A 15,652-nucleotide genomic window follows, 5' to 3' on the forward strand; every position below is an offset into this window, starting at 1 on the left:
TAAGGCCGACTCATGGAGGAATGTTTAGCTGAAGCAGACACAGGAGAGAGGATGTTCTGCTAAAGCAAGCATGTGAAAGGACTGGTGATGAAGGATTCTTTGCTAATAGCACACATGTACTGGTCCGTCTTGTGTTGCATAGTTGAGCTCCATTTGCATAGAGAGAATTGCATAGAGAGGAACGCGTCGCATTCTGGTGATGTGCTGCAATTTCTTGCTGCTTCCTCAGACTTGGGCTTATTGGCAGAGTGATGTCAGCCGAGACAGACGCACGTGCTGAGGCAAGACACGTGCTGAGGGGTAGAAAAGTCTCTTTTTTGTCACCATGAAGCCAAAGTCAACCATTCCTTATGTTGGTGATGGCAGGTATTTGATCACAGTGACTTAAGAGCGACTAACGTGGACTTGGTCCCCAGGGCACTGCCACAGAAAGATGAAGAGTGGGGACCATTGAGAGCCTCAGTGCCATGGAGGTCGTGCCTTTCAATGAGGTTCTGAGACCACAATCTCCTCATTTAAAAAATTATTTACTTTATATATATGAGTACTCTGTAGCTGTCCTCAGACACACCAGAAGAGAGCGAGGGCATCGGATCCCATTACTGATGATTGTGAGCCACCATGTGGGTGCTGGGAATTGAACCTCTAAAGGAGGAGTCAGTGCTCTTAACTTCTGAGCCATCTCTCCAGTCTCCCACTCCCCATGATCTCCCCTTACTTTGGCTCCTGGTTTCAGAGAGATTCTAGTTCTCCAAAGTAGAAGAAAATACAGTGATGGGAGTGACTCCACCCATGGCATCTCAGTAAGAGACAGTAGCTGTCCACACAGTATAGACTAACAGAGCCCAGCATGCAAGGCAGACTGAGCATCACCTTTAGAAGCTTGGTACCCGACATCATGGTCTTTTATTGGATATTTTCTTTATTTACATTTCAAATGTTATCCCTTTTCCTGGTTTCCCCTCTGGCAACCCCCTATCTCATCCCCCTCACCCTTCTTCTATGAGGGTGGTCCCCAACCCACCCACTCCCTCCCTCCCTCCTCCCTGCCCTGGCATTCCCCTATACAGGGGCATTGAGCCTTCTCAGGACCAAGGGATTCTCCTCCCATTGATGCCTGACAAAGACCATCCTCTGCTACATATGCAGCTGGAGCTATGGGTCCCTCCATGTGTACTCTTTGGTTGGTGGTTTAGTTCCTGGTTGGTTGGTATTGTTGTTCTTCCTATGGAGGTGCAAACCCCTTCAGCTCCTTCAGTCCTTTCTTTAACTCCTCCACTTTGGGATCCTGTTCTCAGTCCAATGGTTGGCTGTGAGCTGCCGACTCTGTATTTGTCAGGCTCTGGCCGAGTCTCTCCATATCAGGCTCCCTCCTGCATGCACTCCTTGTATATGGGACGGATCCCCAGGTGGGGCAGTCTCTGGATGACCTTTCCTTTGGTCTCTGCTCCACATTTCCGACATCACAGTGCCACAAGCCAGGGACCAAGTCTTCAAAGCAGGAGCTTGTTGGGGAACATTCCAGATGGAGACCATAGCAAAGCCTTACCATATGGGCCTTTATGGTCTTCCAAGATCCTGACTATAGCAATGTTCAAAGGCAGACTTTTCTTCTTGGTTGTTTAGTAACATCAAACTGTCTGTCTGTCTGCCTCTATATTTGCAGGGATATTTGAACTGCAGATTTAAATCCATGCGTGTAGATGATCTGTTTCTAATTCAACCATATATCACCTTCAGGGAAAAGGAAAGGGAACAGAGATATCTATGACCCTGAGATCAAGGCTGCAGAACCTGGGCGAGCAAAGGAGCCAGAAAAAATAAATGTACCTAAACACCATCTCTCTGTCTTGCGTTCTGCCAGCAATGTTCCTTAAGTTAACGCAGTGACAAGACTCTAAATGACAAGGAAGCTCACTGTAGCCGATAATAAAGATTCAGCTAGCAGGACCCAGCCTAAGAGGGAAATAAAGGTGTTAAATGTTGCAACCAGGTCAGTGATTAAAAACTTCAAGTGGAGTCAGGCGCGGTAGCTTGTGAATGCATTTTCACTATTTCCGAAGCTGGGGCAGGAGATGAAACCAGCGACGAATGTGCAAATGTTTTAAAGTAGCCCTGCTCTACATTGAGTGGTCTGAGTCCCTCCAAGAGTTCCTGGCTGTAGGGCCTTCTGTGGTACAGAAATCACAATCACAAGCTGCACAGGCTGCTGCCTTGAGCCTTTGACTCTAATTCCATTCTCCCTCCTCGGCGTTAATCTAAAATCTGTGCCTCCTCTTACTGGGTTTGGAAAGTAATAAAAGTTCACTCTCATTAATCCCCCTTTTTTCCTGTGAACTTAAAGAATTTGTGGACCACCACACAGGGATGGGATGCTGCGTCCCTCGCACAATATTCCTCCAACACACTACCTCCACATCTTGACTTTCAAACTATTCTGTTCCCTAAGCAAAAGCTCTCCAAATTATTTTGGTTTTTATGCTTGCGGTGATTTGAATAAAAATGGCCGCCACATGCCTGTAGGGAGCAACACTATTAGGAGGTGTGGTCTTGTTAGAGTGGGTGTGGCTTTGTTAGAGGAAGTGCGTCACTAGGGGTGGGGCTTTGAGCTCTAGATGCTCAAGCTGATTCTCTTCCTGTTTCCTGCCGATCCGGATGTAGGACTCTGTTCCTTCTCCAGCATCATGTCTGCCAGCATGTTGTGATGCTTCCTGTTATGACAATAATAGACTAAACCTCTGAACCGTAACCCAGCCCGAGTTAAGTATTTTTCTTTGTAAGATTTACTGTGGTTGTGCAATAAAACCCTAACTAAGACTATGCTAATTGCTTTATCTTGTAAAGCAAGCCTGTCTCTTCTCAGTTAGTGACATAAGCCCTGTAACATCGCATTTGTCCCTCCAATCCCGAAAACAGATTCTATTTCCAATAGAAATCAGAGACTCAGTTTATGCTGGGAGCCAACTCAAGACGTCAGGAGAAATTACTTCAAGATCTGAGTCTGCTGCCAAGGACGTCATGAACGTCTTTCTTGGAGCCCTCCAGCATTGGGAACAAAGGCTAGGAAGGGGATAAGCTTCTATTTTCAGTAGGCTGAATTCATTCAGGTAATTTCAGGCTAAAAGGACTCTGCCTGAGCCAGGTTGGCTCTCCCAAGAGCCCTCCCCATGGCCCCCTTCATTTCCTTGTTGCGGAAGCTGTAGATGACTGGGTTGCACATGGGGGTGATGATGGTGTAGAGGAGGGAGAAAGGCTTGTCTTTGTCAGGTCCATGTGTACTGCGGGGATTCATGTAAGAGAACATGGCTGAGGTGTAGAAAAAGACAACCACGGTCAGGTGGGAGGCACAAGTGGAGAATGTCTTTCCCCTACCTGAGGAGGAGGCCCTTCGGAGGATGGAGGCCAGGATTCGGGCATAAGAGGTGACGATGAGCACCATGGGGCTGAGCAACACCACAATGGCATCAACAAAGATCACCTTCAGACTGAAATCCGGGTCCCCACAGGAGAGGGTGATCACTATGGGAGCCTCACAGAAGAAGTTTTCTATGTGATTTTCTCTGCAGAATGGACCTCGGAATGTCATGTAATCAAGAAGGATGCCATTAATCATCCCAAAGACCCAGGAAGTCACCACCAGCCTGATACACACCTGACGACTTATGATCTGAGCGTAATTCAGAGGGTGGCAGATCGCAACATAACGGTCATAGGCCATGAAAGCCAAGAGGATGCACTCGGCCACACCCACACCAAAAACCAGATACATCTGGGTCATGCAAGAGACAAAGGAGACCGTGTGGTTCTTGGTCACCAGGTGGACCAACATCTGTGGGATGGTGGTGGTGATGAAGCAGATGTCCAGGAAAGACAGGTGTCCGAGGAAGAAGTACATGGGGCTGTTGAGCCTGGGGTCAGTCCATGTGATGAAGATGATGAGGCCATTCATGGCCATGGCGAGGCTGTAGAGAGCCAGGAAGAGGGTGAAGAGCAGTGCCCGGGTGGAAGGGGAGCTGTGCTCAAAGCCCACGAGGATGAACTCAGTCACTGTGCTGCCGTTCCTCGGGTCTCCCTTTGGGGGTCTGCTTCAAGAAGGAAGGAAGGAAGGACAGGTGAATGGACAGTGTATAGGGGTGCTTTACTTTGCTCCTCTGTTTCTGTGGTAAAATGCTAACTAAAAGCAACTCAGGGGAGGCGACAGTTGTTTTTTTTTTTTTTTTAGCTTATAGACAGGAGCTCAAGCAGGGACTGTGAAGGAACACTGCCTACTGGCTTTCTTCCCTCAGCTTTGCTCAGCTATGTGTTTTTACAGTATTTAAGCACACCCACCCCAATATGCCACTGTCCACAGTGGGCTGGGCTGCCCTGCATTGATTGACAGTTAGAGCAATGGCCCACAGGTGTGCCTGCAGGGCAATCTCGTGGAAGCAAGTTCCTCAAGTGGGATTCCTTCTTCCCTGGTATGCTTAGGTTTGTGTCAGGCTGACGAAGACTAAGCAGCATAAGGAGCTGTTCAGATCACCTGCTTCCATAAGCATAGACTCGGGGTGAATAAACAACAAGAACAACAACAACAACAAAAATAAGCTGACAAATTATAGTTACTCTAAATTCTATCGAAGGCACAGAAGATGCTATTGTAGGCTGCAGTTGTGTGAGTATTTAACCATGGATTGCTTATAGGATATTGTGTCTATTAGGTTGGACCTGAAATACCATCTTTGGTCTCTCTCTCTCTCTCTCTCTCTCTCTCTCTCTCTCACACACACACACACACACACACACACACACACACACACACACACAGAGAGAGAGAGAGAGAGAGAGAAGAGAGAGAGAGAAATTATTTAAGATTCACAGCAAGAGTTGAAGAGAGATTAAGAATTACCTTCAACCCCCACATTATTATACACAGCTCTCCCCACCCCCACCCTCAATATCTCACAGCAGAGCATCTGGTAAGTGTTGAGACTACATTGACACCCCCGAGGCACCAACATTAATAGCTTACATTCCAGTTAACTCCCGTTCTTGGCTCTATATTGTCTGGGCATTTGGAAAAATAGTAAAAACGTGGGCATTAAAATATCGAGTCTAGTTTTACTCAACCCTAATATTCTAGCTGTCTGTATACTCCCCCAGCTCACCTCACCACCTGACTGATATTTCCATACTTTTCTGGACTGTCCAAGTGGTCTTGAATGGGTGGGATTGTGTCTAGAGACAAACAGGATGGCATAGGATCTAGAATCACAAACAGACCATTGAAGGGAACATTGAACTGAAGACACAGGCAGAATCTGAGAGCTCTAAGTGTGAATAGGTTTCCCACCAAGAAGAGAGAGCTTCCTTTTCCCATGCAACCTCAGTGAGTACGCTGGACTCCAAAACAGCAAAAACAACCACACAACCGCGCCTTTTGCTTTGCAAAACTCTATGATCAGTTTAAAAGCAGGGCGGAAATGAGCATTTTTCTAGGTTAACATAACTCACTAAAATTCACTGGAAGAAAAGATGAAGTTAGAGTAATATTCTGACTGAAGTACCTCATTATAGAATGTAGTAAGCGGTTCTGAATGCTCTCTCCATGTTATAGTCTCTTGGAGAATTTTAAAACACCCTGAGCCCGGGGTTGTTCACCAGACCATTAAAACAGAAGGTAATGGGAGGTATCTAGGCATCGATGCATTAAAATATGAATTGACAAATAATAATCACAGACAGACAGATGGACGAACTGACAGATGAATGGACAGACGGACAGGTGGTGGATACACACACACAGAGTTGATGGATAGTAATATATAGATAGATGATAGATTTACAGATGACAGACTGATGGATGGACGGATGGATGGATGGATGGATGGGTGGATGGATGGATGGATGGATAGTCGTGTGTGTGCACTACAACATGATGTTTTGAAATATGTTTGTGTTATGGGATGAATCAAAATAATAACATATCCATTGCGTGCCCCCTGCCCCACGAGTAATTTTAGAAGTCCTGCAGGTGATTCTAATGCACAGTCAAGCCTGAGAAAATAGATGAAAATGATAAAGATAAAAATCTCACTAAGAGCCTAATAGCCCCAGCTTCTGATTACCCCCAAGGCAAGTCCCTTCTATCCTGTAGCCAGTTTCATATGTTTCTCAAGGCTAGGGAGGTTTGTGAAAATAAAAACGAGAAGATCTTTAATATCTTCATAAAGAAATGGAGCTATCAAGAACAAAACCATTGAAAGCACGTGAAAGATATCTATAACAAGAGAATGTGCTAATGATGCTGACATGGACAAAACCAATCATTACTGAACAGAATTCAGCATGGCATTTAAAGAGGACCAGGCCAAGTGGTGTTCATTGGTGGGTTCTAAGTATCTTGTAGTAGGACTGCTGCTACATAACTCACTACACTAATATATAAAAAGTTAAATCTCCCAGTAAATTACATCGGTGTCCAGAAACATTTGATAAAATTATACATTAGCAACTACCTGCTTAAACAATTTTTAGTAAAATGTGACTAGAAAGAGGTTTCCATGACATTATGTGATTCTACATCAAAATAATTGTAAGACAAATGGTATTACATATTCTGTGTTCTACACACACATTGTAACTCTTTTAAGGTTCGCGATTATCCTATGTGGTAGATAGTCTTTCTGCCATCCTTGATGTCTATGAAGGATCAATACCTTTCCCAAGATCAGACAATAAGTAATGAAGCTCAAATTCGAACTCCGAGACTCTGATTCTAGAAGTTTCTTTGCCAATGGACCATTGCACTACTTATGGGCTCAGGAGGTAGTTCAGCTGGTGGAGGGCTTGCAGGAGTATGAGGAAGGACCTGAGATTTGAATCTCCAGAAACCATGTGAAGTTGGGTGTGACTCTAATCCCACGGCTCTTGTAGTACTCTGTGAAAGCCAGACAGGTGGATCCGTGGAAGCTTCTGAGCCCGCTAGGCTGCATATGCAGAGAATCTGCAGACAGTCCGAAGAGACCCTGCTCCAAACAAGATGGAAGACGAGGACCAAACCTGAGCTGGAGTTCTCGCTTCCACTAATGTGCCACGGCATGTGCATGCCTCCTCACATATACCTATATTATATACACATGTAAATATGCACCACACACACATAGACACACATAGACACACACACACACACACACACACAGAGAGAGAGAGAGAGAGAGAGAGAGTGAGAGAGAGAGAGAGAGAGAGAGAGAGAGATGCACACACATCGTGCACACAAACTGAAAGCATAGATAACAGTAAAACGTGGTGACCAAATCAGTGAGCGATGGCTTTTGAGTATTTACTATGTTCGTTTTTAAGTATAATTCATTTAGTTGTTAGTTAAATTATTTGTTACTAATGACCAGGGACACTGTCCACGGACAGTGGTTCCCTGTGTGACGGCGCATATACGGAATGGGACTCTTGGAAGGATTCATGCCTTTCTTACCTCATTGTGTTGCCGTGACTAAAATGGTGAGTCACAGAATCACTGCAGCAGGTAGGAGAAGAGACTTCATGATGCTCAGAGCTGAGCTACCCCAGGGAGAGCGCCTGATGTTGGATCCACTCTGGAATAAAACGGCTTGTTAACAGGGGCCAATCTGGAAGGGCATCTTCTTAATTGTGGCTCCCTCTTCCGAAACAACCCTAGCTTGTGTGAAGTTGACATTAAAGTAGCCAGGGCAACCTAACTCCTTTGTCAAATGGACATAGTAGCAAAATATCTTCTAAACTCATCTCTCTACTCAGAGGTGAGTGTAGGCTCTCAGACCTCATCAGAGACATTTCTTCGTGGACTTGGTGGTTAACCTAGAGATTCCTCCAACGGGTCAAAGCGCAGAGAATCAGCGTCCATGGGTACTCAGACACAAACGGGACATCTATGTCTCATCCCTCCAGAAAGACTCGGGGATCATCTTCGAAGAGGGAGCTTAAAGATAGTAAGAGCCAGAGGTCTAGGAAGACTGCAAAAAGCAGTGTTTCCCAGACATGGCTGGACTGCTACAGGCAAGGAGTCACAATGGCTGAGCTCGCGGGAGAGAGAGAGAGAGAGAGAGAGAGAGAGAGAGAGCGAGAGAGAGAGAGAGAGAGAGAGAGATAGAGCTAGTTTTCCCTAAGGATATGGTTCCTGAGGCTGGCCTCACCCTGAGTATACAGACATCACAAATTCAGGCTGATGGGTTATTAACTCTTTAAACAAAGGGCAGAAAGTGCAGCAAGTAGAGGGGTTTGGAATGTGGGTGGCTCTTGGAGCTGGAGGAGAATACGATCAAAATCTATGGTATGAGATCCTCAGAGAATTAACCGACACATATCCATTCCCTTAGTGTAGAGACCGTTTACCCCGCAGGAAGTTCCAGAATTTAAACCCTGGCCCTTCAACTTTGCCAATGGCGTAACCGGAACCCATTTAAGTTACCAGGTTTTAGTTTCCTCATCTCCAAAACAAAAAGTAGCAAAGGCTCTGATATTATTGGGTTAACCTGAGGATGAAATAAAAAAAAATTCTTATAAAATTCTTGAGAAAGTGCTTTGCCACAAAATGATGTTACAGAGGCTTGCTAAATAAGTAGACATATCCACTTAAAAATTTTCATCTAATAGATTACCAATTAAGAATCTTTACACACAAAATCGTACATCCAAGTGTGATTTATATGGAAAAAGATTAGGAATGATCATATGGGGGTTGCTGTTACTTAGAAAAATAAGTAAAGTTTCTCATAGGTAATAAAATTATATTTATGAACTCATGATAACGTTATAATTGAAGTGAAACAAGAAAGCAAGAAGTACACCATTGCGTTTGGAATATTCATAGGCATATTACTTAGAAGCAAATTTCTTTCGCCTCAAAATATTCCTTATAAATGATGGGGCTCTGAGAAGGTTAACTGTTTATTTCACTTTTTGTTTGTCTTGCTGAACTAGACAGTTGCAAAAAATCAGAAAACTCTGAGAGTTGAAGCACTGTATATCATCGTATGATAAACATTATGGGGTGCTGGAGAGATGGCTCAGGGGTTAAGAGCACTGACTACTCTTCCAGAGGTCCTGAGTTCAAATCCCAGCAACCACATGGTGGCTCACAACCATCTGTAATGGGATCCGATGCCCTCTTCTGGTGTGTCTGAAGACAGCGACAGTGTGCTTATATAATGAATAAATAAATCTTAAAATAAACCATTATGAATGTGATACGTAGGAATTCTAGGTGACCTGTCATTAGGAAAATGAATCAGTGGACCCACAGTTAGACTGGCTGTTTCATACTCTGTCTGTTCCCTTTAAGCCACCTTGGAATCAACTTAAATAATTGTTAGGATGGCTCCTGGAATTAAGAGACACTGGTGCTAGATTCATGACTAAGTCCCCGCTACCAGTCTTCTGGTGGGATTAGTTTTGTTCCGGCCTCAGCAAGAATGAGATTTATGTCTAAGCCTTTCTTTATTATGGCTTAGATAAATTCAACAAGTTTTTTAAATATTATAATTTTTAACTGGGACACACCCCGGTTTTGGGCTAGGTTATAAAGGGTCTTGGGGGAAACCCAGTAATGTTATGCTGCTAATTGGACATAGTATAGACATCCTCCTGAGTCCTTACCCTTATTCCCAAAGACCAATAAATCTCTTCACCCACAGTGAAGAAGTGCTTTTGCAGTAGACGGTGATCTGGGCAGAGCCTCATCACTGATTATCTGCAGCACACGAGAGACTCTGACATGCTCAGCTCTACCTGGGACAGTTATATCACACCCCTCCCTCCCAAAACCCAGGAATTATAGTTAAAGTCAGATGTAGTGGGCACTTGCTACAAAACAGTGTTTTCAGGACACGACAGCACTGTCACACATGTGACCTTAGAGGGGCTATGATTGCCTAGGCAAGGCCAAGCCAGCCAAAACGGTCTGTAATTTACAACGATCCAATAAACCCGACCGTAAGTTCCTTCTGAGAGTTCTCCCTGCAAGGCTGTTTAATGTGGAAGAACAACATGAAGCGAAGCCTCTATTTTCTAAAATGTACCCAAGCTCACAAAACCCTCAGAGGAACGGAGAAACATCGGTTGAGAATGTGTCCAGTTAGCGCACACACAGAATTAGCCTCTAGATACAGAGGGTTTGGTTGTTCGCACGGAAGAGGTTTGTAAGGGGCTGTAAGTCAGTTGTCGACTCTGATAACAGCAAGAGTGAGCGCTAGACTGGTTATTCTCAGTGACCTCAGCACGACCATGCTGGTGAGAGCTGTAGGAGGGCTGTTTAAGCCCACTTAAAAGCATATACTGATTGTAGAAATAACCAACACAGGACGAGATGACATCTAATCACATCGGAAAGCCCTTGAGAGAACTAAGCAGTTAGCTGCTCAGTGACAGGGACAGAATCAGGGAGGGAAATGTACATTTATTTCAGACCCAATATTTACACGTGAAAACCATATATGGGCACGGTAGATAAGTACCCAGAGATCAAGGCTGAACTTAGATAAACCAAATCAAGGATCTCTTAGCTGAAATGCTCAACACCAGAGGCTCTTAGCTTTCAGATGTTTCATATCTGTATATAATGAGATAGCTCGAGGAGGACCCCCCAAATCCAAAAGCAAAATTCACTTATATTTCATATAGTCCTTATGCGCATAGTCTGAAAGTAATTTAAGATAGCGTTTTAAATGATTTTGTGCACTTTGAGCCACTATAAAGCAAAGGGCTGACTATCTCGGGCACCCATGACAGTGTCTGTGAGATGGCGTATCCAGGTGGAATTGGGCAGGAAGGGTCTTCTCTCTCCTTGGGGACACTGCATCAATGAGTGACCTGTACCTGTGTCTTGATGACTAGTTCCATGAAGTGGTTGATATTGACCCTCAACAGGTTTGGACTTTTAGCCTTTTGTACCATGTGCGTTCAGACTGTGGGTGCTCAGAACCTGCTTACACCTCCGTTCTGTCTCCGGTGCAGAGCCCTTTTGCTAAGACCATTTTCTTGTGTGGGGTGGTGTAAGATCAACGGATAACAGAAATGCTAAAGTCAGTGCAAGCGGTGACCAGTGGTTGTCCACATGCACCCTCCTATTTCTCATCACTATTTTCCTTTTTCTCCCTGAACTGCACATGTTGGAAGAGATCTTTGAAGATTTCCATCTCAATGGTTTGTTTAAAGACAACGTTTCTAGGTCAGAAGGTTCTCAGAGAGCTGTCCCGTTGCTTGAAGTTAGGGAGGGTGTCCGGTGAGAGGGAAGAGGGCACATGGGAGGCGTTAGAGGAAGGGACAAAGGGGAGGAGCGATGGGATAACATTTTAATTTGAGCAAATTAATTTTTAAAGAGTCCTGTCATATCCTTAACCCCTGTTCTGTTTCTTTTGCAATTTCATTTCTTCTGTGGCTCTTAGAGAGCATGGATCCTTGTCTTATGTGCCTCATTGTAACATATTTATAAACCTCTGCAGGAAGCGCTAATATTTTTTCTCAAAGGAGACAGAAAGGAAAATGCATAAACAGAAGAGAAAAGAGTGAGAAGAAAGCATTAGCCAGGGAAGAGGGAGAGGGATCAGTTAGGAGGCAGAAAATAAAAGGGAGGGGAGGCAGACAAGAAATCGAATCTAGAAATGGGTGCGAACATTAGGAAAAGAGGAAACAAGAGTAGATTGAGGAGACATAGCCCTCGCCACAACGGTTTCCTCAACAACAGTTTCTGCAGGACTCTGCAGTTCGCATCCACTTCTATGTGTGTGGCTTGTGAGCAAGGCACAGGGCATAGTGCAAAAGGTTTCTTGCATCCAACTTAAGGATGGGGAAGGCAATCCCAGAAATGCATAAATGTGCTGCGGGGCAGAGGAAGCAAAACTAACTCTTGAGGATCCTCAAATATCTCTCCCCTTGAGCCACTTAATAATAAGTTATTTAATGGGATAGAGACAGAGGTAGGGCAATACCCTTTCAGCTACTGCTGTGGAAAGATAAGAAAATGGTGAAAAAGGAAAGTGATAAGGGGTGTAGGCAGAAAGCCAGAGTCCTAGAAATAGAGGACTTGATGAATAGTCAAACAGAAGACAAAGACAGAAGTGTAACAGGACTTTCTGATCCTTGGTGCACAGGCGACTTCCTGAAGCAGATGTTTGGAATGATTCCACCCCAGCTCTCTGGCTCTGAGAACACTGGGGGCTTTTCGTGTTCTTTCTAAGCACACAGGTCAATTCAAAAGGAGACTCATCCTAACAGTGACACACAAGCCATCTTCCTCTTACCAGAGCCAGGGCAGGTGGGTAGACAGAGTCCCAGATGGTAACACAAAGAGGAGACACAAGGAGAGAAGCATCTAATCAGACAGAGCTGGGATGGCAGAGACAGAACCAGACATCTACAGGACAAACAGCAAGGGTGGGGATTTTGGAGTCAAGATCTGTCACCTCTCTGTGGTGCAGGTATGATCTGAATAAGGGATTAGGAAGGGCTAGCCTCCAGGATACCCCAGAGATGGCGGGGTCAGCTTTTGTTTGGAAGAGAAGTCACTAACCTTTTCCGTGAGCTGAGACACAGGTGAAGTCATTGGTTCTGTCGATCTTTACATTGGAGCAAAGGTGCAATTACTTACGTTGCAAATCCACTGGACATTTATAGATCGTGAACTGTAGTAATCTCTCTCTCTCTCTCTCTCTCTCTCTCTCTCTCTCTCACACACACACACACACACACACACACACACACACACATGCACACACACGCACACGTACGCACACATACACACAGGGGGCGGTGGTTAGGTAGTAGGGCAGCCAATGGGCTTTCAGCATGAAGGAGGAAGGAGCAGCTTCTCACCGGTCACCAATGGGAAGCTGACCATAACTGACAAATGCTCTGCTCTTGGAGGGCGTCTTAATTTGGCTGGAGTTCAGGAGCCCAGTTATATTAGTACACTCCTAGACTCCCCGGGGGACTTGCTCACTGACAAAATGCCCTGGAATCTCTGTTTGAGAGTTCTCCTTTTGTTTCTTTGTTTTCTTTTTATTCTTTGAGAATTTCATACATGTATACAATGTAACATCGCCATATCCTCCCGGTTTCTTTCTCAGCTCCAACCTTTTTATAACCCTCTAGTGTGTTTTCTCCCAACTCTCTCTCTCTCTCTCTCTCTCTCTCTCTCTCTCTCTCTCTCTCTCTCTGTGTGTGTGTGTGTGTGTGTGTTCCGCTGGAGCATGGAAAACCTACCGGTGGCCACACCCTCACAGAAGAAAGAATTCTTCCTGCCCCTGCAACAACCAGCCGCCAGTATACGGATTGTTGGTGTGGGGCAGGGACTGGAGGGCACCTTCTATGTCTATGCTAGAGTTTTGGAGGGCGTAATTTCACACAGTCCTGTGCACTACCATAGCTGTTTGGGTGTAAGAGCCACTTTATGCCCCTAAACCAGCATTCAGCTCTTACATTCCTTCTACTCCATCTTTCTCAATGTTTACTGAGTCTCAGGCAGCTGGGAAAGATGTTTCCTTTAGGGATGAAGTCTCGTGTCCTCAGAGCCTGGTTACTTGTATCTGTCTGTGTTGACTGCTGCCTGCTGCCCCAAAGAAACTTCTCTGATGAAGGCTGAGATCGGCCCAGGTCTTTGAACACACACACACACACACACACACACACACACACACACACACTCACACATTTAGAAGGCAGTTTGACAACAACACGATTTGGCAAAATAGTATCTTCTACTCTGTGGCCTATGACCGTCCCACCCCCAGTCATGGACTTTTGACCAAGATTGTAGCACCAGACATGAAAGTCTCTCTTTTGGAGTGGCCCTCACATCCATTTAGAAATTAGTTACCACGTAACGGTCATGACACTATTGTACCAGTGCCCACGTCTTGCTTGGCAAGGCATTATTGTCGCATGCAGGGAACACTTACGTCTTGTCTCCGCCAGATGCCAGCCTATCACCTTCTGGCACTCTAAGATCTAGCTGGCAGGAAGTTTCTTGGTCGGTTTGTGATTTTTCTATGTCATACACCCACAGTAGGTGGTTTCCTCAGCAATAGATCTTGCTACGTAGTTACGGTGCATAGCTAAGAGCAATGGTGAGAACCTGTGTTATTTTAGAAGCTTCCTGGTCACAGTGGTGATTTAATATTTCCTCTTAGCACCGCCTGGTCTTCACAGCACCGCGTGGATTTTGGTAGGCTGTGCTTCATTTTAATTCATTTTCATTTAATTCTGCAGTGAATCATCCAAAATTTTTAAGTTTTCCTTTTAATTTCTTCAGCGATCCATTTATTATTCAATAGTTGAATTCTCGTGGATTTGTGCTTTCTTTGGTTTCCTTTCTGTTGACATCTACCCTTATTCAATGGTGGTCAGATAGAATACAGAAAATTCTTTAATTTTTCCTATATTTATTGAGAGTTGCTTTGTGGTATATTTTGGGAAAAAAATTCATTCCATGGGTTGTTGAGCAGAGTGTGTATTCCACAGATGTCTATTTAATCCAGTTGATTCTGGTGTCATAAAGAACATTTTAATCGTATTTATTGATTTGATGTCTACATGTGTATGTGTGGGTATGTGCATTTTGCTGCACATGGATGGAGGTCAGAACACACTGCAGGCATTGTTTCTCTCATTCCATCATGTGGATCTCAGAGACTGAGCTCAGGTAGTCAAGTTTCCCAGCAAATGCCTTTGATTTGTGGTGTCATTTAACTCTGATGTTTCTCTGGGTGAGAATAGGGTACTGAAACCACCTGCCGTATTGGGATTAATCTGAGGTTTCACATTAAGTATTTGTTTCTAGCTCTTCCAGAGATGCCTTCCTGTTCCATTGTCGCTCCTAGTTCTGTCTCTCTCTGTGTCTCTGTCTCTCTCTGTGTCTCTGTCTCTCTCTGTGTCTCTGTCTCTCTCTGTGTCTCTGTCTCTCTCTGTGTCTCTGTCTCTCTGTGTCTCTGTCTCTCTATCTCTGTCTCTCTGTCTCTCTCTCTCCCTGTCCTTCCTGCACCTGATCCCTCCTATTTCCATCTTCACTCCCCCATCTAGATACTCACCCCTTTCCCACGCTCTCCACCAGAAACCTAGTGCAATGGAAACTCCCAGGAATCTAAGATGGGGATCCTAGCTAAGACTCCTAGGAATGAGGCACACAGAACCTAAATCAGTCACCTCCTGTAGCCAGGCAAGACTTCCAATGGAGGGATTGGAACACCAAACCAGCCATAAAACTTTTGACCTACATATTGTTCTGCCTACAAGATGTGTTGGAGTAAAGATGGTGAAGAGGTTGCAAGAGTGGCCAACCAATGACTGGTCCATCTTGAGACAGATGCCATGCAAGAGAGGGAGCCCGCCCCTGACCCTGCCTGGAGTGCCAGGAACCAGAGGCTGGATGGCCCAGAGACCTAGAATAGAACCAAATATGAATGGCAGAAAAAAAGTCAACGAGATGATTCCCAGCGATATTCTGCTATGCTCATAGACAGTTGGGTGTAACCCAGTTGTCATCAGAGAAGCTTCATCAGCAGCTGATGGGAGCAGATGCAGAGACCCACGGTCAAACATTAGGCAGAGCTTAAGGAATTCCATGGAAGAAGGGGAGTGAGGCTTGTAGGAGCCAGAGGGGTCAAGGACACCACAAGAAATCCCC

The 15,652-nt window shown here is 44.9% G+C and overlaps 1 protein-coding gene across 1 annotated transcript; it reads right to left on the reverse strand.

The window, feature by feature from the left end:
* Positions 1-3,118: 3,118 nt before the first annotated feature.
* On the reverse strand, positions 3,119-10,926 carry LOC116890495 (olfactory receptor 10AD1-like). Its single transcript, XM_032891010.1, has 3 exons — positions 10,849-10,926; positions 5,148-5,281; positions 3,119-4,082 (listed from the first exon to the last, which is right to left on the reverse strand). The coding sequence occupies exons 1-3, from the start codon at positions 10,924-10,926 to the stop codon at positions 3,119-3,121; spliced, it is 1,176 nt and encodes a 391-aa protein (XP_032746901.1).
* Positions 10,927-15,652: the final 4,726 nt, after the last annotated feature.

The sequence above is a fragment of the Rattus rattus genome, chromosome 1 (genome assembly GCF_011064425.1).
Source record: "Rattus rattus isolate New Zealand chromosome 1, Rrattus_CSIRO_v1, whole genome shotgun sequence".
NCBI classification, from domain to species: domain Eukaryota; kingdom Metazoa; phylum Chordata; class Mammalia; order Rodentia; family Muridae; genus Rattus; species Rattus rattus.